General features: G+C 36.4%; 1 protein-coding gene across 1 annotated transcript in view; it reads left to right on the top strand.

Moving 5' to 3' along the window:
* tsnare1 (T-SNARE Domain Containing 1) overlaps positions 1 to 24,868 on the top strand; it is a 194,530-nt gene that overhangs the window by 4,834 nt on the left and 164,828 nt on the right. The window contains exon 2 of the mRNA XM_053493954.1: positions 23,405 to 23,534. Within this exon, the coding sequence (XP_053349929.1) occupies positions 23,450 to 23,534 (85 nt within the window). The 5' untranslated portion in view covers positions 23,405 to 23,449. The remainder of the gene's footprint in view (positions 1 to 23,404; positions 23,535 to 24,868) is intronic.

The following is a 24,868-nucleotide window of genomic DNA, read 5'->3' as shown; positions in this document are numbered from 1 at the left end:
TTTATCGGAAAACTAACAAAGTAAAATGTTAATGACACTCACGTGAGCGCATATTAATGGAATCACTGCTGTAACATAAAAATAAAACAAATTAACCTACACTTTACGTTTAAAAAGAATCGAGACAGAGCTGTGTTTCCATTAGAGAAAAAGAGAGAGTGTGTGTGTAAAAGCGAGTGGAGGAGGGGTGTGTGCGTAAAGGCGAGAAGAGGTGTTTGTGTGTGTGTGTGTGTGTGTGTGTGTGTGTGTGTGTGTGTGTGTGTAGGTGTGTGTGTGTGTGTGTGTGTGTGTAAAGGGGCACGGTGTCCAATGACAAACAAGTTGCGCATGATACTCGGTACTCGTAAACCAAGACTTTACAAGTCAAAATTTATTAAAAAACTTGTCTTGCGTAATGCTCAAAAACCGCATTACTCGTAATCCGAGGTTCCATTGTACTTAGTATTGCCCGCATGTTTTTTGTTTTTTTTTTATTATTAAATAAACAATGGCACGGTAAAAAAGTTATTTGTTGCTGTTCATCTTAGGTTGCATTCACCAAGCACCCGGTACGATCAGATGATTTCTTATTATGTTTTTATACAAAAACACACAAAAAAGAGGGTGTACTAACTTTCAAACATGACCATACATATAAATAAGTGCAGATTGGAGGTAAAGGAATCCTGTAAGAAATATATGTCTCTGATTCATAAAATTTCTCAAGCCATTACTAGCAATTTCCCAAAGATGTTTCAGGACACAGGGTTGTGGATCTTCAGACTCAGACTGGTAATTATTGTCTGCTTCAGAAATCTTCAGAGTAGCTTTTCATTAAAAGAAGCATACCTAAAGAACGTTTTAACCAGCTTACTCTAAAAATGGCGAATCCAGCTTTACAGCGAAGGTGTGAATGGAAGAGGAGAAATAACAGAGAAGCAGACAGTATGGCACATTGACCTTCATGTCTTTGAGATCATATAGTATTCTAAGACCATACCAAAACAAATCGTGCCGCATTCTTAAGTGAGTCATGTTGAGTAAGGCTATTTTGAGCACAGAAAAAAAAAATTCTAGAACATACACAAATTGTATTTTTTTCTCTCGCTTACCCAATATCTTAGCATTTGTATGCACTTAACTTGACAGAATCTTACCAGTGTGCCACATTAAGCCAATTGGAGGAATTCTGATTGTCTGTTTAATTTCAATCTGAAACAATCAAAAATAGTTGAGTGAAAGTAAAAGTATTTCAACAAATTTCACTCAGATATGAGGCACAAATATAATATATATAATTTCACATGATGGATGGTAATTTAAGCAATATTACATGAGACGTAATGGTGTTGTACTGAATATCTGCATGGCTGTGATGAGGTCATAGATATCAAAGCAATTCTGATATTTAGCACAGCACAACCTCAAATGTAATATTTATTTTTACAACGGTTTCACAATATCAACAAATTATGATTTGGTTGTTTATTTAACGAATTATTTTGCTCCAGGAACGCATATCCTTCCACAACTGGCAGAACTAACCATGTCCAACGGAGTTGGCAACCGACAGTTAGTGTGATTAACAAGGGTGAAATTAAATTAAATGTTTAAAATTTGTACCAGTACTATATGGCCAAAGGCTAAGCTAAATAAACCATGGATGTGGTAAACAGTCCTAGAAACCTAGTTACTTTATATTTTAACTTATTCCACTTTACAATACCAGGCAACTTTCTGAAGTTCTGGGATTGAATTCCAGCGTTACGTCCGCCATTTAAGTACTCAGTTATTTAGTTATTTTTAAAAATTTAACTTTTTAATGACATTAATTTTGTAATGTAATTGGTTACTTTAAAAAGTAAAGTCCCCCAACCCTTATGCTTAAACAACAGATTAAATATGTTTTCTTGGTGATAATGCTTTTGTGACTGGTTTTGAGTGTGACTTTTGTCAGTCAGCTTCTCTCCCCTCCTTCTAGGATTGCAGGCCGTAATGGCCTATTTTCACCCGTGCAGTTATTATAATTGATAATTGTTATAACACCTGTAAGAGTCATGCATATAGTTAAATGGCCCAGTGATTGGCTCTATATCGTAACTCATGGACTGCCTATTGCCCAGTCATTTTACTTGGTCAGAACTAACTGATGGACAGTTCTAACTACTGTACAAATCAACAGAAAACAATCTGGACAGAAGTTGAAATGTGCAAACCTTCTTCTAAACCTGTTTTAAAAACATATATGTTTTAATGGCCATAATGATTACAAAAACAATAAAATTATTTAAATAATAATCAAACCACCCTTAACAACATTGTCAAAAAAATCTAGTGTGTACTTTTAGTCATCCTTAGTCCTTGTAAATTTCCTAGAATGTTTGCTATGGTTGATGATTATGCTGGTGCAACACTCAGGACCTATTAGAGAATGTTCCACCCCAACTGTAATGTAACCTCATTTGTTGAAGAAATTCCAAGACCATATGGCATCACCTGGCAAAAGCTGGTAATATATATTTTTTAAAAGATGAAAACGATGCTATTGCTGCCCCCAAAACAAATAGCAATTTATGCAGAAATTATCAGTCAACTGCAAGTTCTAATCCACTAGTTAGTTATTTGTCATATTCATAGAGCATACCCCAATCGTCTAATTTTCGAGAAATGTACCCTACAATATGGAGCTGTTAGTCAAGAAAGGGAGAGACAATCAGCAGATTACAGTTAAAGCCAAAGGAAGGAAATTATTCGTTCATTTCTTTTTTTTGTAACTTCTTTACCTGGTCAGGATTAAGATAGATCTAGAACAGTCCTGGCAACAATAAATGCAAGGATGAAGAATTCCCCTAGGGTGGCATACAAGCGCATCACAATGCTTCATTCACACACATGTTCACACTTGGGCGTAATCTACCATAGCCATTCCACCTGCATGTTTTTGAACACTGGGAGCAAGCCAGGAAACTTCTCACAGTCAGTGAGCTGAGGAAACACTCCCATGCAAAGATCATGAGAAAATGCCACTGATAGTAACCTGAGCTCATTATTGAACTTCGGACCCTGGAGCTTTGAAGTGATGGAAAGAAGTTATATTATATAAAAAGATAAATTATAAAGTTATTCATTGGTTATAAACATGATTTTAGGAATGGAAAACGCTTGAAAGATTTATGGAAGCATCCAGAGACAGGATATTATGTAAAATAAAGTGGGCCATCTGTGATCCTCCCATGAATGACATTATACATTTCAACCTTTCCTCCTCCAAACAACATTCATGACTCTGCATCTTTATTTATTGCTTCAATATTCTTAATGCATTCACCTTGACCTGTAGCATGTACTGGCATATCCATATGGTTTGATTGTACTCGGGACCACTTTTTTCTTGCGTTAGTTTGGAGGGACTCATTGATTGTATCAGATTGGTTACGTAATTGATTGTAACTGGTTATTAACCTCAGAGAACTTTGTGGCCAGCACAGGGCTGTGTGAGAACAAGCCTTAATCATTCACAAATGGCAGCCACTAATGAAATTAGTTTTGCACTACAACATTATTTGTTGGAGAAAGCATTGACAAGGGCATTCAATGCTGAAGTTTACTTTCCTGTGAAATTATTTTTCACTGACCATTTGTCTTTTATTATATTATTAATTCAATGCATTTGAGTTGATAAATATTCAATATAGTAATTAGTTTATTAATTATGATACTTTATGCAGCATATCTACAGTGTGAAATTTTGCCAAAATAGTCGCAAGGGATAAATTAAGGAAAGTAAGTATGGTATAACAAATTTATCAGGAGTTGGACTAATCAAACATTTAAAATCACAATTTTATTTTCTTAGGGATTTACAAGTCAATTTGTTATCTTCTCAAATAGATTCAATGATAGGATCTTACCATCAACCTACTAGGATTCCCAGTGCCATGTTTAGAGTTGTATTTTAAGAAAATATAACTTTTTTGACCAAAATATTGGGACTATTGAGATTAGTTGTAATTAAATTATGATACTGGAGTAATATACTAAGCAATATACTCTAAAATATCTAGTGTATGATTTGTGTTTATGAACACAAGTGAAATTTTTCTCACAAATGGGCATCTATGGAGAACAGATGGTGCAAGAGTACAGTATAATCTGGTTTGTGCAGGTTATTCATCCATAGGTGCACCAGAGAGGGAGGGGTGCTGTAGCTACCCATAGGAGAGCCATAGAATTACAGTATGTGCGTTAAGGTTCCTATTTTGGATTTTTTTCTCCACTGGAAAGGTAGGTTTTATTTACTAAGATTGAATTTTATTTAAGGTCGGTACTGTACTCATTAACCTAGTAACTCAGTGTCAGGATCTATCCAACAGAAACTTAAGCACCTTTGTAAGTCCCTCCGGATAAGGGTGTCTGCCGAATGCCTAAATGTAAATGTATAGCGTTCCATCAGTCACACACTCTAAGCAATTTGGAAACACCAATTCGCCTAATCTGCATATCTTGGTATTAGGGGAGAAAACTGAAGTACCTGGAGACCCACCAAGCATGCAAGACAACAGTGCTAACCACCACAATCCCCTACTTTTTACATGAAATAAATACATTAACAAAAATATTTTTTAAATAATAACATAAAGCCAACACAGTTTATCTGATTCAAGCAATAGCAGTGCACACTGAATGATTGACCTTACTTTCCTGTCCTAGCTAAAGAGCTCAACAACACACACACACACACACACACACACACACACACACACTGTGTGATCTATTCCTTATTAAATGCGATGATCTAAACTTCTAAACAAAGAGTTGGCAGTATTGTAGTCTAGTCTGATTTTAGCATTTAGCTCAGGTTAGCTTAAGTTTATAGTAGTAAGTAGTGAAGCAGTGCTGAGTAGGAGATGTGGGAGCCTTGTGTCCTGTAATGAGGAAGAGTTTTCTGACACATTCTTGAAGATTATATTGCTGTTAGAACATTTTAAAGTGTTATGGCAGATATATGGTCACTAAAGATCACTAATCTCGTTTCAAAGGTGTCTAATGGTAAGTACATGATTTTCACGTCTGTTGCCTTTTATGATTTCATTGTATTGAGAAGTTAATGCACAAAAAATAAGAGACAAAAAGACTTTTCTTAGTATGATCTCTAATTTAATGCGCTTTCATATACGACTAGGCCTGTGGGTAGGAATATATACATTAATTAAAGTGTTGCTAAATGGCAGCATGATTTTGTAATCTCAGAATATGACTAAATATCTCACCTCTTATTTAACACCCAATGGCATTGTAACTGTCACAGTGCAGGTACTGTGTATATGTGTATTTGCGCATGCGCATGAATGTGTGTCGGGGGCGTTGAGAATTAAACTGTGCCAACTGGCACATTAATTGGAAATCCAAAATTTTGCAGCACCCTAGGCAGAGAAGACAAACACCCCATTGCAGCAACGTTGAACATCTTGGTGTCGCCTGTGTATTCATTATGCAGGTGAACCTGGCACGCTCTGTAGTCTCAGGCCCCATTAATACATATACAGATATTTTTCTTTGGTTTTTGGCTTCAGATATACATATACAGATATTTTTGAAAACATATTTACCCATCTGTTTTTCTTTTTTGGTTATCTGCCAGTTTGGTAATCTGCCAATTCCTCACATGGCAGGTCTTCTCTCTCCTGTAACAACTACCAGCTGGGAAGGTTGAAGACTAACATGTACTTCCTCTGAGACAGGTGAAGCCAGCCAACTATATCTTTGGAAGTCAGTGCTAATCAACATCCATGAGCACACTGATTCCCACAATCAGCTAGCTGTGCTGTTATTGACAGTAGAAAGTATGGCATGGGATTAAAACTTGTCATCTCCACATGACAGAGTGAAAGATTTTCTGGTGCATCTCTGGTACAACATAAGGGTTATCTGCCAGTTGGGGCTTATCATATAGAATATGCTGATACATTATTCTAAATCTGAATTGTTAGCCAATGGGTGCCCTATATTCCAGTACCTTTGTACAAAAGTTTAATAAAGCAAAACTGAAATTAAATGATTATCAAATAAGATGATGCTGCCCATCCTTTGTCCATTTAAAGCTTGTTGAGATCTTCTTGGTTGGCACACACAGGGGGCTGCCAAGGTACTTAAATTGTAGATGAAATGCCAGAAGTAATTGGTGAAGCCTAGACATTTCTGCACCAAATAGATAGAAGTAGGATGTGGCCAGTCTACAAGGGTCAATATTAATGTGCCCTTGGGACATTACAAAACCCTGGTATGTGTGTGAACAATAGCCTCCTCATGGAAACTGCTGAACATCAGAATGTTGTTTGACAAAATAAATGTGTAACAGTCTAATGAAGTCTAATGGAGCACCTCATTATTGAACTGCTGGAAGGCCACAGGAGGGTTCAGAATATCAAAGGGCATAACCAAATACTCATAGAGCCCATATTAAATGATGCATGCAGTCATCCACTCATATACTGTTTAAATTTAATGTAGTGAAAACCCTTACCGCTACAGTATAAGCATTTAAATGCTGAACAGAGGGAATGTTGCTCTTGAGTTGTAGGGTTGACGTCTTGATAAACTGTACACATGTCCCCCTCTTTTCTTTTAACAAAGAAAATCAGGCCCTTGCCAGTAAGGTGGAAGGGTGAGAGAATAACCTAGCACTGTCAAACTGCATGGTTTTTCCCAAGCATTGCCTAAATTCAGTTTCCTTTGAAGAAGTGAGTTCATGCCTGTGAGTGGTAGATCATGACGTGTTAGCCAGCCAAGTGTTTCCAGCTTTGCCAGAGCAAGAAATTGATTATTCTGATTCACTTTTTTAGAGGCAATTTGAGTTGTTAGAGTGTCCTGAGTCATCTTTCTGAGAGGTCCTGAACATAAACTGCCAGGGCACCTGAGGTGTTTCACCCAGAAATAGCAGCAAGTATACAGGACTCCACTGTGTAATGAGCTACTGCACAACTATTCTGACAAATATGTAGAAGGGATGTTGTCACTCCTGCACTGGTGTGGTCAAAGGTGCACTTCAATCTTGCAGTTAGTATTTCAAGTGTAAAAACTGGAATCAAATGTGCAGAAGTTTGCTCAGAGAATGATTAGCGTGCTTATGAAAAATCTCTGCTACAGATTCTAAAATATTTAGTCAAAGTTTTATCACAATAAAATTTTCCTTCAAACAAAAATCTGTAATTCGACTGACATAATATTTAGATTGGGCATTCTCTATAAAATTCCTGATAAGCTCAGGTAGGACAAAATGTTTTGTACAACTGGTACACAAGTTATACACTGTCCATCCCCAAAAAGCGTACAGTAAATATTTGGTTGAACTGCCTTTTGCTTTGAATAAGGCACACAATGTCACAACATTTATTTCCACCCAGAGGAAAAATAAATTTTTTTTCAAGATCTCACATTGATGAATTGGGAATTTGGAGCTGTATAAAGCCTTCTCCAGCACAAAGATTCTCAAAACGGTTGAGGTCTGGACTCTCTGGTGGCCAATCCATGTGTAAAAATGATTTCCTATGCTACCTGAGCCACTCTTTTACAATTTAAGACAGATGAATCCTGCCATTGTTATCTTGGAATATGGCCATGCTATTAGGAAAGAGAAAATGCATTGATGAAAAAGCCTGTTCATTCAGTATATTCAGATAGGCAGCTGATCTCATTTTATTGCCACATAACATTGCTGAACTTAGACCTAGAACTGACCAACAAAAGCAACCCCAGAATCATAACACTGTCTTCACAGGCTTGTAAGGTAGGCAATGTAAAACATACAGTATTAATTACTGCAGGAATTAACAACTGGAGGCTCTTACCTTTTTTGCATAGTTAAATCAAGGTGGATTTTTTTTGGACAGGCCTGGGAGCGTTGCCTAGAACCAACATTATAGGAGACCTTATATCTGGCCGCAAGGCTGCCTGATAAGGCATCCTAGAGTTAAACACACAAAACCAACATTTTGCATGAGTGTGACTGTGATGTCATCATTTCCAAAAACATATATTTGCCCTATCTCCATGAAAACATTGGGTTTTAACATTTATTTGGTAGAAAAAGTCATTTTTATGTAATTGTCAGAACTTAGAGATTTTTTTTTTTTCACAAACATCCATATACATGTGATTGAGCTGATTAAGACCAAAAAAATTATTAAAAATTCTGGAACTTCAGCATTAGGGCATTGCCATGATGGACATCTAAATGGTAGAATGTCATCACTTTTATTGCACCGTCGATGTATTGTAGGGGAATCTTAATTATATAATCTGACTTTCAGCACATATGAACATATCTGATCTTACACAGCCACAAAATATGACAGTTTTTATTAGTGCCACCTCGTACAGTGTGACATTTAATAAACTTATAAGACTGCTGTTATCACACAGAATAAAGCAGGATTTAGGGATTATTTGGGGTCTTTTATCTAAAGCGCCTTAGGCAGTGGACCTGCATTTGTGCAATGCATGTGTAAAAAACGTCGTTTTGGGAATTTTACCACAAAAAAAGTGATTTATTTCAGTACGTTATGGCATCAGCAATGATGACTGGAGCAATAAGTTCCCAAACAAGGATGATGCTTGGGCACTGCAAAAGGGATTCAGGTATTCAAATGGATTTCTGTGGAGTCTTCTACAGTTTAAATACTGGCATGTTGCAGTACATTTTAAGAATTCTGTAAGCAGTGCAATAAGATTTGGCAGTGGTATGATTGAACCCCATAATAAATGACTTACCAAAGAAAAATGACTATATACCAGAATATATGTAAATTTCTACATTTATGCCCTTTCAGTGTCCTCATTACCAGTGTTGTTTCTATAATTGGTTTAGGGAACCCTGCAGTGCTATTTGAAGCAATGACGTTTCTTCGCAAAACTTTTTTACTAAGGGTTTCCATACAGAGATAAAACACAAGAGATTTAATATTGTCATATTGCAATCTAGCTTGGAACTATTACATACTGTAAGCTTGAAAGATTTATGTGATTTGCATGAGTATTTAACATTAATGTTGCATTGAAATTACAACAAAAGCATACTTCAGTAGCTGTAATCTATTTACAGGTTAACCAGTGAATCAACTCCTACAGAGTTTAATTGCATATCTGTTCTGTAGATGCAGATCATCTCTGTGGGAATTTAACACTGGTGATTTAACTTGTCATACTCATGTGCATAAAAACCAAGCAGGATTTATATCATTGAGTTTTAACCGTAGGTGTAATCCTGCTGGAGCGCACCGGAAGGATGCTCTTCCACTTTTCTCCGGGTTACGAGAAAACATATTTGCATAATTTGCCAAATTTATTTTTCTTCCAAATTTATTTTTCTTTTTTTGTAAGCGCCTGAAGAGCCAATCATCGTTACATCGTCTTCCGCTTTGAATGGGGGAAATGTTTGGCATGTTGCAGCATAATATTCTCAACATGATAAATATTCATAAGGTTTGTCTAAATTTATAAAGTTGGTGAGTTGATCATATAGTCAGTTATACCTGACTAATCTATGAAAACTTCAATGTAGAAGCAGTATTTTTATACAAAACAAGCCATTAATTAACCTTGCACATGCACACATAACAGTTTAACCAAAATGCATATGTACTATACCTATACGGATGGGAATTACTCAATACAAATATTATCACAATACCAAGATGCAGATTTAATTCGTATTGGGATTCTATAAGTTTCACGATTTTAGAAATATATTTTTTTCTCAGACATTTTACAATTATAAACAATCTTCACAAATAATTTGCTCTTAACACAGAAGACGTTGTGCTACCTGCCAGTGTGTGAATAGTTTAGAGCACCTTAGGTAAAATTATATGGAGGTGGTGGTGGCTCAGTGTTATAACGCTCTGAGTTATTAATTGAAAGGTCAGCGATTCGAGCCCCAGCTCCACCAGGTTGCTGCTGTAGGGCCCTTGAGCAAGGTTCTTAACCCTGTCTGCTTCAGGTGCACCATATAATGACTGATGCTGCACTCTGACCCCAGCCTCCTAACAAGAAAATGGTAAAAGCAGAGAATAAAGAATTTTACTGTGCAGTAATGTATATGTGACAAATAAGAGCCGAACTAAATTTAACTTAAGTTATAGAGGAACAACAACATTTAGCCATCTGAAAAGGAAAAATTCATTGCCTGGCCAAAAAACAAACAAACAAATCAAACACTCTAATATTTTGCTTTGCTTAGATTATGGCATCCAGTTGCTGTGGCATTGTTTCAATAAGCTTATGCAATGTCAACAATTAATTCTGGCCAGGATCACTTTAATTTCTTTCCCATCATCATGTATTGATGATGGAAGAGTTGAACCTTCATCAGATCATCCAAAAGATTCTCAATCGGTTACAGTCTGGATCTTGAACCACTTCCGAGGCTCTTAAGTATTCCATTAAACGACAATTTCCATTTATGTTGATGTATTTACCATGCATTAATAATGCACACCTTTTAATCAAGCAGATCTGACAATTTAATCGTGCTGTGGTTAAAGTTGATTTTAAGTAATACATATAAGGAATTAATTATCATCTCCTTGTTGTAACCGAGGCAAGTACAATATTATAGTGCAGAAAAAAGCCTTAGCCATCAGCAAGCAAGCAAGCCAAACGGTTCGCTAATGACAGAGATGCTACATTCTGTTCACCTGCTAATTATTTTCCAAATGGGATGAAATAGTGTGAATTTACACATTGGCTCATATGGCAAGCTCTGTTCAAGCTCTGCATAAAAACTGTTGGAGCACATTGAAAATGAAAAATGAGTAGACACAGTGTGTCACAGATAGCGGGTCCAACTGGTGAAATATTTCAGAAAAGTCAGTAATGATGCTATACTGGGTTTGAAAATATCACCATGGGTTATATATAATATTAATTAGACAGGTCTACTGATACATGAATGTCTAATGTCCACAACACCAGAGGACAAAGGCACACGCAGCTACAATTCCAGCCTAATCACTCTACTGTATCATTCCCTTCTGGTTGCTCACAGGAGCTTTGGCTGCTGATATCAACCAGCATGTCCAATCCACTCGAGGTGGCAAGGTTTATCTAGGTCAGTCTGAATGTCCTGGTGGTAATGAATAATAATAATAATAATAATAATAATAATAATAAAAACAACAACAAAAAACATACATAAATAAGTAGACCAAATTTTAAAGATACAAAACATTTTTTTCCCTTCTGCATCATACAGTATGCTGTTTTTAGGATGTAACGTTTGTTTTAAACAAGCACCAATTTATATTGGTTGAGTTCTTTAGCATGTCACAAAATATAATTTCTTAAGAAACTTATTTAATTAGATGTATTTGACATGTTTTTGGTTATAGTCTTCTGATGTTTTCGGGACTTGATAGAGATAATACAGAGAAAATGCAAAAATGATATGGTTCATACAGCACGTATTTCACAATCTGCCATACTTTGTCAGTGAAAGCATGTCTGCTTAAAGTAGAACTGTCAGACTTCATTGCCTAATGTTTTTCCATTAAAACCATTCATGGCTGTCAATTAATCATTTTGTTTTTAAACTCCCCTCCACACACACAGTTGCTGCATATAATTGTGGTAGTGCTTTACATTACTCTATAAATGTTTACATAATCTGTAATGATCTATAAAGCTGTAAATTTATGACATTAATACAATTTATTGACATTATGACAATTTAAAGGATTTCATATTGCAAAAGTAATAATTCCAGGTAATGCAGTGGCATTTCTGGATAACTCCCTAGATGTGTGACTCCATGCATGTTAGCTTACAAACAGCATTTGGGCTAAGTTACTATGGTGATGACTATGTTGGATTGTGGGGAACCCATCACCATGAAGCAGTTGCTGCAGGGGGAAACATATGTGACAATTGGAATAAACCAGAAGGCTGCAACTTGGATGTCCAGTAGGCCATCTGTCCTCAACTCTGACTGAAGCCAGGCAACTCTGTGAGCTCAAAGGAGCTCTCTCTCCATGTCCAACCATAAAGCAGTTTGAAATCCCTAAGGGAGAATTCCATAGCTATGTTCAGCACAGATGAGTGAGAGCGGGTGCCACAGCAGCTTTAACCGCTATTGTATATGCAAGTGTACACAATAGATGGCATGACGTCGCTGTGCGCAGTGCTGTGTGTTGCATTGCTAATTATAATGCTTGTATTAAAAGACAGAAGCTCAATACAGAATTATCAACACTTTCTCACACTTGAAGTTCAACATTATTTTGTACACTTATTTTTCATTTACTGATATTACTATTTTATTTATAATGTGACAGCTGCTTTGTTGTTGGTAACCAATTGTTTTTATTTATTTACTGCTTGTTTTTGGTTAAAATTGCATTGGTCTTCAGTCTATCCCAGGGATAAGGATGCACCCTGCTAATCCATCACATGGCACGATGCACCCACATGTGCACACATGTATGCGTACATTCAGTGCAATTTAGCCAGTTCGCCTACTAGAAATGTGTTTTAAGAGGGAACTGGAGAACCCATAGAAAACCCACACAGATGCAGAGAGAACATTGCAAACCTCCACACAGGTAATAACCTGAGGTCAAAGACAAACTCGGGAACCTGAAAATGTGAGGCAGGAGCACTACAGTACCTGCTCTGCTACAGTGCTGCCTTTATGTATTCGTTTTACACATACTGTATTTCATCAAACTTCCTATTCTTAGGCAGTTGTTTTACACATACAGTATAAATCATTTAAATTTTACCATGAAACTCATTAGCTTGGTAATACACTGTAGCAGTGCACATTGTGAGTTGGCTGTAATAATAGGTTTATAATGAAATAAATAAGTATAAATAATTGACAGGTGTTAAAATGAATAACCATGTGGCCTACCACTAGTGGTAAATTGTTCATAACTAGACAAGGTGGAAATGAATATTTACAGAATTTTTTTCGGCTTGATTCCTTTGCTAAGTATGCGTTTTTAAATTGAATTTAACAATAAGCACGAGGTAATATTAATAACATGAGTGTTTTGTTTTCTTTGTTTGTGGCTGATTTGTTGTGGTCCATTTTCGATGAAGTACCTTAACATGTGGCATGTAATATTTTTCCCCCCATGCCAGGAAAGAAATGGCATTACATTTATTGGTTACAAATCAGACTGTAGTGACTAATTATATAATTTGTCACCCATTTAGAATCAATCTTTTTCAGTGCCATGGTTTGTATTACAAAGAGAGGGGGATTAACTGGCTTTCATAGTGTAATGTCACATTCATAGATTTCCAAAACCTGTTATAAAGTAATGAGTGAATGAGTGAATGAGTGAATGAGTGAATGAATGAATGAGATAAATAAATAAATAAATGAATAAATACTTTCATCCGTCACTGAAAATTAAATTAAATGGGTAGAAGGTCACCTCTATCCATTCAAGCAAATGAAATCATCAAGGTCCTTTCTTCTCTGCGTGAGTGAAGGTTACTGTGCATTCTGAATTCTCCTCTCACCATGTGGACAGACTGTATTTTAAATTTTATTGATGCTCATGTGCCTGACCGTCTGTCCAATCTATAAATCTGCTTTCCATTGACAGTGATGTCAAAATAAGAGACCATCTTCGTCTCCTCCCGGGAGGTGTTACAGCCTAAATTAGCTCTGTAGTGAAAGTCTCGGCCTTATTCATCACTGTAGCTTCAGGAGATGCCTAGATAGAACTAGGAGTTAGTTCAATGTTAAACCGCCCTGAATCTGACCTAGGGAATATGTGTCAGATTTACTCAGACTGTAAAAAAATCTTATAGTTAAGCCACCTTTAAAATGAAAATGCTGTACACGCATAAGGTTAATTAAAAAATGCATGCATTTGTTAAATTAAAAAAATAAAATAATAATAATAATAATTAAATGAAGCTCTTTTAGTTTTGTCTGTTTTGCCCATGGCCAACCCTCAAGCAATCACACTACTGTTATTCATGCAACTCTTGCTTAGTTTTATCTTTATTATCTTTATCTTCCATTGGCGCCTTTTTTCATTGGTGCCTCTTCTATTCATGGTGTTTTTAAATGGTTTGGTTCTTCAGACCCCATTTAGCGCTTGTGTAAAAGTGAATGCACTGGTCTCTATTATTTATATTAGTATTTTATCTGATCCCATTTAAAAATAAATGGTACAAGGCTCACCAATAGTGCTGTTACTCACTCTGCCAGGTGTACACATTTTGTATTATACCTATTTTGCTGTTGTTGTTTTTGCATCTTTGGCACTTTTAAATATTACAGTGCTTTTGACAATAATAGTTTTGTTTTAGATGGAATTTAAATGCATTACAGTTTACACCAAATATTCACAACATTGACACCATATAAGATTAACACTGATTATCAATCCTATAACTGTTTTCTAGTGTTCTGCATCACCAAAGTCCTGGTTTGACATGAATGTACGCAATATGCACAGATCAGCTGTAACATTAACACAATATCAATTATACAGCAGTAAACTGGTGACTGGACCATGGGCACCCAAGGCTCATTTTTCCCTGTGGGGAGCAAAGGCCATCTGGACTGATCTCACAAAAAAGAGAATACAGCACAACTCACCAAAACAGGCAATGCTGGCCATGATAGAAAGGCGGCAGAATACCCAGTGCACCACAGTGTGTGTTACTGTGTGCCAACCAAGAGCCCCCAAGGTCGACGTCCCAGTTTCCAAACTCCTTAGATCGGAATCTGATTGAGCACCCATGGGATGTGCTGGACATACTGTACAAATAATATCAATGGAACCCACTCTAAAGGCCTATAGCACCCAAATGATCTGCTGTCTACATCCTCTTGCCAGGCATCACACACACACACACACACACACACACACACACACACACACACTGAGGTCTTGTGGAGACTTGTTTTCAGTTTAGAAGACAACAGATAACAAATAAATAAAGAGAACAAATAAATAAATGAATAAATATTTATAATCCATCAATTTTAAAAATCACATCTACATAATTGTTTTTCTGTTTATTTAGAGTTGCTATGGTAAGTGCTACGATGCTTGTTGCTTGCTTGTCACATTTAGCAAACACAACAAATCACAGCAACTGCATCTTAATGAAGCAAGGATAAAATATACATTTACTCAGAATATTCAACTCACAATCAGTATGGAGCCACTGTGTGGATGTGATGGATGTGACTACTGAAGAACAAATTATCCTGCTTTAGCTCAAATACATCTAATCAGTAAGGAACATTCAAACACCCTTTTCCACTAATATGATTGGACATTAGCACAATACGCGTAATGGTTTAACCTACTGGGTATGTTCTGTTAAAATGTTCGGCATGCAAGCTGCTTTGGTCTAGAGAAATAAACATGCAGATCGTTCCATTACGAAGTTTGTTTAGTGGCAAGCCCATGTCTCTTATTAAACTTCAATTATTTTGAAATTTGTACAGAGCTATCTTTAGTTCCTGCTCTGATAGGAATTCACTGCAAGAAAAGGGTACAAGATTGAGGTTATAGTTAGATCTGACTCCTTGTGTTTTGTCATCATTACTGAGCCTGTTACATTGGCTTGCTTGTTACTGCGCGATATTTCCAAAGTTTGTTGTTTACTGGGAAGATTTGTGTGTGTGTGTGTGTGTGTGTGTGTGTGTGTGTGTGAGTGTGTGAGTGTGTTGGGGTGCACGCACAGTCTGATATAGCTGCATGAATTGGATATAAAACTTAAAACAAAACCACATCCCAGTGTGTCCTCGGGATAATTATTGAGGGGTGACTCATAAATAGTGCCACTGCAGTCTGACTGTGTAAATGGAGCTTGTTAAAGCTTGAAGGAGCATTCATGAGATCTCTGACCACTGTGCGCCGATACAAGACTCAAACATTTATGCTATTCTGTTTTTCAGGAAGCCTGCTGTGTTGTTCAGATATTTTAATGCTTCTGTGGTCAGTAAGCATGCTAAAAGTGATTTTATGAAGATGGAATCACTGTGTAACCACTAGAACTGAGGCTGTGGTGATGGTTTGTGGCAGTGTGAGAGGGTAGATTTGGTGTGTTTTGGAAGAAGAGTTGAGTGATTTATATCAACAAAGAGTTTCTTAGATGACATGGCAATTTCACTGGTAGTTGTGTGTGTGTGTGTGTGTGTGTGTTTCCTGCTGTCAAGACTCTGAGCAATGACTACTTGTGGAGCAGCTTGAAAGAGTGAAATAATGGGCAGTCATCCTGAAATATGACTTAAACAAAAGAATCGCTCTTTGCTCAACAGGGCCTCGAACTTGCAAATTTGCAACAATTTGCACAAATCTCATTGTGTGGAAATTTATGAAGGTGAAGTTTCAGGTCAAGGGAATGGTCGGTGTTGGAAAGTGAACAGAATGCAACTACTTTTTTTATTGAAATTTGTATAAAATGTGGATGTGCCTGTTGTTCGAGAAAACATACAGGAAATTAAAGTTATGAACTCTTCAATGTTTAACAGTGCAATGTTTTATTGCACTGTCTTATGTTTGGCTGTCTGGGAAACCCCCCTGAATTGTACTGCTGTTGCTGAATTATAGAGAACTGTTAAATCAGATTTTTTTTTTTTTACATCACTATTTTTAAGGAAGCATAAATATATTTTAGTAAAAGGAATACATACATGCTTTTAATTACATTCCTTTGTAAAGCTACCATGGATGCCCGCAAAGTTTACACAGAATCAGGCTTAAATAAATCTAAAAATGGCTAACTATTTGTTTGGGTTTGCATAGTTCACATTTCCTCACAGACGATGAGCACACACTATTCTGCTCACAGAAATGAACACATGCATCGTCTGTCATGATTCTGTGAGTTTCTTACTGTTTTGTAAAGAATAAGAAATAAGAGAAAATATTGGTTGGGGAAGTTGTTCCTCACAGAAAGCTAAAGGTATAGTAAAAAAAAAAAAAAAAAGGAAAATAACAATATATTTTTGGTGTGTTCTGCCAGAAATCATATCATGTTTGTTTTTTATGTTTGCTGTTTCTAATAACCATTTGGCAAATAAATTCTTATAGAAGCAATAATGTAGTACTTACATTTTCCCCTTAGCCTGCCACACACACAGATGATAAACTGGGATTCAGGGATCTACTGTGCATGAGAGCAGATAAATGTGATTTCCTTTCGGACTTTCATCTGGTGTTTTTCACTGCTATATTTGCATCTAGATGCACAAGGGTTCACACTGCGGGATACACTGCTGAGGAAATTAAGCATGCGTGAAAATATTAGAGCCTCAGCAATCACTCACAGACTGGGAAAACAGCATCACTGAACCACTCACATTAGATGAGTGGTTGCAGAGCACCGAAATTAGTTGGTAACTGGGAAATCTTGTGATGTGCGCTAGGCTTTAGGGGCCAAGTTTAATAAATTCAGCAGCAGTCGGTCTTTCTGAAACCTTGTTAGCTTAGTGTGCTTTTCTCACACCATGACTGACATGCTTTGCTTGAGAGGTTGTCCATGTTGCCGTTTAATAGCTATGCAACAAGTTTAATCAATTCAGTAGAGATAGTGGCTTTAAAAATGCCATTACACTATCAAAACAGAAAACTTTTCACCCCTTTAAGCATAGCCTCGCATTGAACTGTAACTTTGTTGTACTAACTTTGTGTTCATGACTGAAATTTGTGCAATGTATACTGTACATACTTCAGTTTAGAAAAGTCTGTAGTTTTCAGAACTACAGGATTGTTAAACCATGATGTCATGGACCCCTGTGCACAGGGGAATTGGTATGCTGAGGCAGGTTACAGGAGATTATAATTATCATTTATCCTCAAGTAAGAAGATTTCCCTTAAAGCTACAGGATACAAACATTTTGTAGACAATACTCTGGTTCTAACTTTGTGTCTTCTTCTAAACTGGGGCATCCTTTTTTAAATTTTTTAGCAAAGCCTAATCTGGGTTTTCTTGAGTGTTGAGTATTACCAGTGATTTGCATCTTGGGGGGAAATATTGTGTTTACATTCACATAGGCTTTTAACAATGAAGTGCCTAGCTCTCCGAGAGTGTTCTTGACTTGGCCACATGTTGTGAATGGGTTTTTATTAATCAAGGAAAGAATTCTGTGATCATCCACTTGAATTGTCTTTGACAGTCTTCCAAGTCTTTCGATGTTGCTGAGCCCAGCAGTGCATTCCTTCTTTTTAGGAAAATACCAAACTCAGGAACTTTTATCTACTTTTATTTATTTTTCATAAATTGGCCACAATTGTAACAAGGCCACAATTGTTCATGAAACTGCTTATCAATCAATTGCCTATTTATTTATTAGCCTTTGAAAATTAATGAACTAATAAGCCTGTAATTCCTAAATGGTCAATGCAATATTTTTGTGCAATCTTCAGTCACAATGATGTTTTGATGTACTATTGATTCACGGCATAATGGCTGATGTTGCATATCGATAAGTAAGTCAGTAAGTCATATTTTAATATTTAAATTTTGGTATGATGTACATGACATCAAACTGAAGTTTCCATAACCAACTATACCAACAGTTGGATATGACCAGGATGACACTTGATTAGCCTGTTTATACAAAGGATTATTGGAAAGCAAAATGAATCCAGCTATTGCAATTGTGTCCAGCAATCTTGCATTTAACCTTCATTACAATTTGCACACTTTGCTGTAATATCCATTTTCAATGCTGTAACAACTATATTCACTCTATACATACATGCTAACAGAAGTACATTTTCAATACAATTTCATGCGTGTAATATGGATTCATTGTAGCAGCTGCTGCTGCTACTCTGGAAGTGTCCTTAGCAGTGGTTTCTTTCCACTCAGTGCCTGTGCTCCCTCATGCTGTGCTAAGCCTCTCTGTGGTGATAATGGGAGATGAGGGGACCAATACAAAATGAGGAAAAGTGATGAGGCGTTCTGTCAGTCCCTTAAGGGCATTCACATTTCTGATGGCTGTATTTAGCACTGCCAGACTTCCATGGGACAGTCAGATCATACACACACTCTGTTCCCTGTCTCCTTTAACTAACATGCACACTTCAAACACGCCCATAGTTCTTTTAACAACTGATCTGGAGCTACATACTGTACATTATACCATACCATATGGACAACACAATCATTTTCCTGTCCATTCTTTACTGTAGGTTTCTAAGTACAAGAATTACTTGTAATTAAAATAAGAGATTAATATTTCATTGAAAATATATGTAAATAAATATTTTACTGATATTTAAGTGCATGAAATATAGGTATATAGGGCTAATATTAATATTAGCCCTAACTAATAAGCTAAATATGATGATTGGCTTCTGTCTTTTTGAATAAAAGAATAAAAATATGCAAGATTTTAGGAGCAATGTATTTACTGTAATGCTTAACAATATGGTACATGTCAAAGTTTTATTTATATATAAGTGAGTGTATCATTGAGACCATTTCTTAAGTATTACAGTATTGTCAGGATTAATGCTGCAGCCTTGTTGCTCTTAAAGTCTCACACAGTCACACAGGGAGTCTATATTTATCTGGAACATCTCGGCATGAAAATGTGATTAATATTCCACGCTTGATAATGTCCATCTCGGATAAATAACTGAACCCATAATTTCAAAAGTATGAAAGCAGTGATTTTGTAGGGCCAGCTTTAGAAAGCACTTCATCTCTTTCAATTTGACTTCTAATTAGCCTTCTATAATGCTAATGTACTATCATATTAAATGGCCAATAACAAATAAATTGACCCTTCACACAAATTAATGCAGGAGAGCAATTTAATGTATTGTATTTTTGAATTAGAAATTAATCCTATCCTCTGCCTAGCTGTATCAGGACAAGTTTTCGTGTGATTATAATTTATATAAAAAAAAAAAATTCTATCAATCATTCATTTTTTTTCAGTTACTATTTTATCCTGGTCAGGGTTGTGGTGAATCCGGAGCCTATCAAGGCAAGATAATTCACTCTGGATGGAATGTGAGTTAATCACAGGGTGCCAAGCACCACATTCATTTACTCATTCAATGCCTACATTTAATTTAGCCTTGTCAATCCACCTACTTGAATGTATTTGCAAGCTTGCAATCAGGGACTATCTGATCATTTTGATTCATACATTTTTTTTTACATTTCATACACGTTTCCATATTTTTCTTTTGATTATGTAAAGCTGCTTTGTGACAGTAACCATTAAAATTTGATTTGAATTGAATGTATTTGGACAGTGGGACAGTGGGAAGAAAGTGCAGGAATCCCATATGGTCACAGAGAGAATGTCAAGCTGTGCACTGACCTAACCCAAGGTTAGGAAAAAGAGACTCCAGAGTCATGAGGCGGAAGTGCTGCCAGCTTTGCTACTGTGATGCTCATTATTTGGACAATTAATTTCTTGGTTTGTTTGTTTTGGCTATATTCTCCAGGCATTAAAATGAAACAATGGCTATAACATTGAAATGCTGAAATTAAAATGCAAAAAGCAAAAAAGTTGACGGACTTAAAGCCATGTGGTTAATGATGTATGTTGGCCTGTACTGGTCTGTACAAGATGAGGACTTATTTTCTGTTTATCTTCCTCAACATGCAGATACTGATGCGGCTATTTAAAGGCCATTTTAATCACTAAAAACACTGACCCATCAATAGCGCTACTAAAATACAAGCATACCCTCCTCAGATAGATTTGTAGGCAGTTAATTGAAAGTGACACAATGATCAGCCTTAGATAATGAACTGCTCAAGTTTAAAAATGACTGACCTATCCATCACAGAGCTGTTTTTTAGTTTGAACCACTATAGCACTGTCTTCAGTAAAGATTGAATATTTTTTTTATTTTGAGTCCAACTGGACCTATGTAAACACTGTAGGATGTTAATTCAACACTCTGGCTGTTAATATATCACTGGAGATTTTCCTGTGTATGTCTGTATTTCTAGAGTTTAGTTGGCTGAAGTATTGGGGAAAAGTCCTATACAGATACTGTGTGAATATGTCATTATGCCACTTTACACCACATAACATTCAATAAAATGGGACTTTTGCATTCAGGTTTTCTTATTCTCTTGAACTTAAGGTGTGATACATTTACTCATTCTCTCACTCACCCACCCACTCACTCACTCACTCACTCACTCACCATACAGTTTATTCAGTACCAGTCTATCCCTGGGCATTAGGAGGAATATACCCTAGACAGGGCGCCAATCCATTGCAGGGCATCAGATTGGTAGGAAACCGTCCAAGCACAGAGAGAACATGCGAAGACCTGAAGCCAGGAGGTGTTATAAAATAAAAAGTAATTCATAGAACACACAATGCAACAGGGTTGAATGCATAAAATGGCTATGGAGATCCAAAATCTACGTGCAATGCATGCCAAAGACTGAAGATGATTTCGTAGATGCCATATGGGACTGCAGATCATTAAGCACGTCTAGAAACAAATCACTAAATCAATATTTTGTTTTCTAAATTGCTTCATCCCATTCTCACCTCCATTTTGCTTACTCTGAAGTGGAACTGGGATCAGCATCAAAAAAGAAAATACGATAGTTATTTTAGCAGCACTTACCATCACCAAGAAAACCACTCCCCAACTACTTACAAACTGGAAATCGGAGTGTAATGTTAACATCACACACTGGATAATACCTATTAATTTACTAATATCACTATATTTTCAAAGCCAACTTTCACAGAAATCAGTATTGGTCAGTATTGTTATACTGTACATGTTAATTAATTCAGCCAACATTCTTTATTAAGTACTAGGTATGAACACCCCACAGACATCCCCCATACAACTGTTCAATGTCCATCTAGTGTCTACTGTCTTGTCCTGTTTTGTCTCATTGAATGACCTGTCTGTTATGTCCTACAACCACCACTAACCATACTAACTCTTCCACACAAACGTTAATAAAATAAATTAAATGAAGTCTCAGTGGTCGCTCAAAAAAGGTTGTTGTTTGTGGAGGGAGAATAAAACTGAGTGTGTGCAGTGCGGTGACATTTTACTCGATTAGATTTAAGTAACAGATTTTATTATCAAAATTTCAATGTTGCAATAACAAGCCGATTGACACGAAAGCATTTCTAAATTAGAGAAATAGAAAAAAAGGTGAAAATAATACCAAGTAAACTGCAGTTGATGAATTTGGACAGCAAAGTCAAATATAACTGAATAATATGTAGAAGAAAATTAACTTAATTCAGCTACAAACTTCTAGAACAACTTTAGATTGTTGGCAATAGGATCTGAATCTCAGATGGGTTTAGTGTTTCAAATGCTAATAGGAAGGCATATGCATATTTGTGTGTGTGAAAAGAAAAGGAGGGGTGAGGCTGTTTGCATGTCTATGTGTAAGTGAGAGGGAGGAAAAAAGTGAGAGAGGCAGTGAGAAGAAGGCAAAGAGGGCGAAGCTTATAAGAGTGCAGCCAGTAGCCCACCAGCCAGGCTCAAAATCAAGAAGCACAGAAGTTGTTTCTTGGCTGACAAAAGTAATTAATCCTCCTACTCTGTAAAATGAATTGGATTATTTGGCCGTGAGGCAGAACTAATCTCATGTACAGTGTCCTCTGTGGCACAAACCTGACCCCCCTGCATTTCTCCCTCAGGGACACTACCGATTGAGGACTCTCTAACCAGTCCTTATTCTCATTTATTATTCATTTTATAATTTATTACATCTAATATAATGTCTGCATCAGGTTCTGATCCGATACCTTTTTAATAGTGCATAAGGAAAAAAAATGCCTTGTAGTATTGATGTGGAATCTTATAGTGGAACCAATGCTGCTGTATAAATGCTAGATGCTGACATTTTAAGGTGTGTATACGCCATTCTTGTGGCTGATGAGATCTCTCTGCTGTCTGAGTGCTCTTGAGGTATTACTTTAACCATTTCACACTATCGCATGCCTCTCACAGAATGTAAATGTGTAATCCAGCCAGCACAAGAGGTCGGTTAAAGCTATAATTACAGTCATTGTCTAACAAGGGACTTAATTAAGACTTTGATGCAATAATATGTAAAAATGTCTATGTATGCCTGCAGACATAAAAATACTGACATTAAATTGGATCACAGATGTATATCACTTCTTTCACACTGTCACATGTGCTTATACTGAATACTGTTTGACACGCAGACACAGTTAACCACAAAAGTTTGCAGAGCCTTCTTATACCAAACAAAACAAGGTTTACAACTCTTATACATCTGAACAACAATCCTTTACCGTCAGAATTTGAAACTGTTTTATTTATGTATTTATCTATATCACTATTTTTAGTGATATAGTATAGATATGATATAGTCCTATAAAACTAATTCCATCCATAAGAGTCACCAGTGATTTCTATTAACTAGCCATTTTTGTTCTTTAATTTACAGATTACAAACATTGTACTTTCCTGGGAACCAAGACAAAGCAACACAATGTCATATGGATCCATTGATGGTGGCTCATTTGGCAGCAGGAATCCATTTGGTGGTCCCACAAGGCAGGGCTACCAGCCAGTAGGTAAAGACCCATTTACTTTCCTATAGACACTGTATAATCTAACCACAATATGTGGCTCCAAGACGAGAGCGTATGCCACACTATTTATCATCATGGTTTGTTCACCGAAATACCATAAATCATTTGACAAAGACAAAGAGGAATTCCCAACTTATTTGCAAAGCCATTGGATTCTTTGTTTGCTCCACATAAATCATTATGTAACTAATCAGCCATACGGCTTATTATAACAAAGGTCTACTTCAGCAGATTCAAATGTGCCTAGTGATTATATGACAGGTTAGACACTGTAATGCTATGGCTTTAAATGATTCTGCGGTAGTAGTCTGATGTCACAGCAGAAAATAAAGTGATTATGCTGTAAATTCAGTCCTATGGAGCATCAGCCTAACGGTCCAGACTGATCACTGAGTCCAGGACTGTATAATTTGTCACAATGATGCTCCAAGTGGGGTCGGGCTGTCCTTAAAGTGTAGACAGGAAGGCCATGATTTTCTTATTTCGCTCATGATGACAATCCACCTTTAACATGGCAAACTTGCACACAGGATGTGTATAAAACTGTAATAAAAACACACAGTCCACAGTCGAAAACACAATCAAGAAACAAGTTATAAAGTCACACAGAGGTCAATACTCAATTGCATCAAGAAAACAAGGCCAGAGAGTAATCCAAAGCACACCTCCAAAATGTAGTGAGAAATATTAAAAGAAAATACAAGAATGGGGTTCTTGTTTAAATTATATACTGTATATTTGACTGGTTGCATGAATCAAAGAGGGTTAATCACAAGTTTTATAACAAAAAAAAAAACTGTAGGTCTATAAACAATGTCACATTGCATATAATCTGTGTTGTTTCTAAAAGGTTTAGGCATAACATTTGATGTATGAAATGTATTTTTTATAACAAAGGACATCAAGGAATAATTCTTCCTTTATTTAATTTTAAACTTACCAAATGGGTCCATTGTATTCATCTTACAGTGAAACAGGTCCCTAATTGCAAAAAAGGACAAGAAAAGTAAAAATGTGTATTAAAGCTAATGATTTTTTGAAACAAGCACACTATTGGTTTGTAACCATAGTAGACATTAGTCATTTGCTTCATTTCAGGATTGTTTTTTATTCATGAAAAGTAACTTATGACTAATCCAAAGAAGCTTGAGAAAAATCAGCTTGAAAGTTATATTATTTGCATAATCACAATGTACAGCAAGCAATAAAGCTGTCTTGTCTGCTAATATAATACACCCTCAACATTGTTAAAGAAAGAAAAGCTTCCAGTCAGGAGCTGGAGAGTAGCAGCTATTGTCTCTGACAACATTTTGACT

Source organism: Clarias gariepinus, chromosome 4 (assembly GCF_024256425.1).
Source record: "Clarias gariepinus isolate MV-2021 ecotype Netherlands chromosome 4, CGAR_prim_01v2, whole genome shotgun sequence".
In the NCBI taxonomy this organism is placed as follows: Eukaryota; Metazoa; Chordata; class Actinopteri; order Siluriformes; family Clariidae; genus Clarias; species Clarias gariepinus.
Note: the sequence above shows the minus strand (reverse complement) of the source record. Positions and strands in the feature narration are given on the sequence as shown.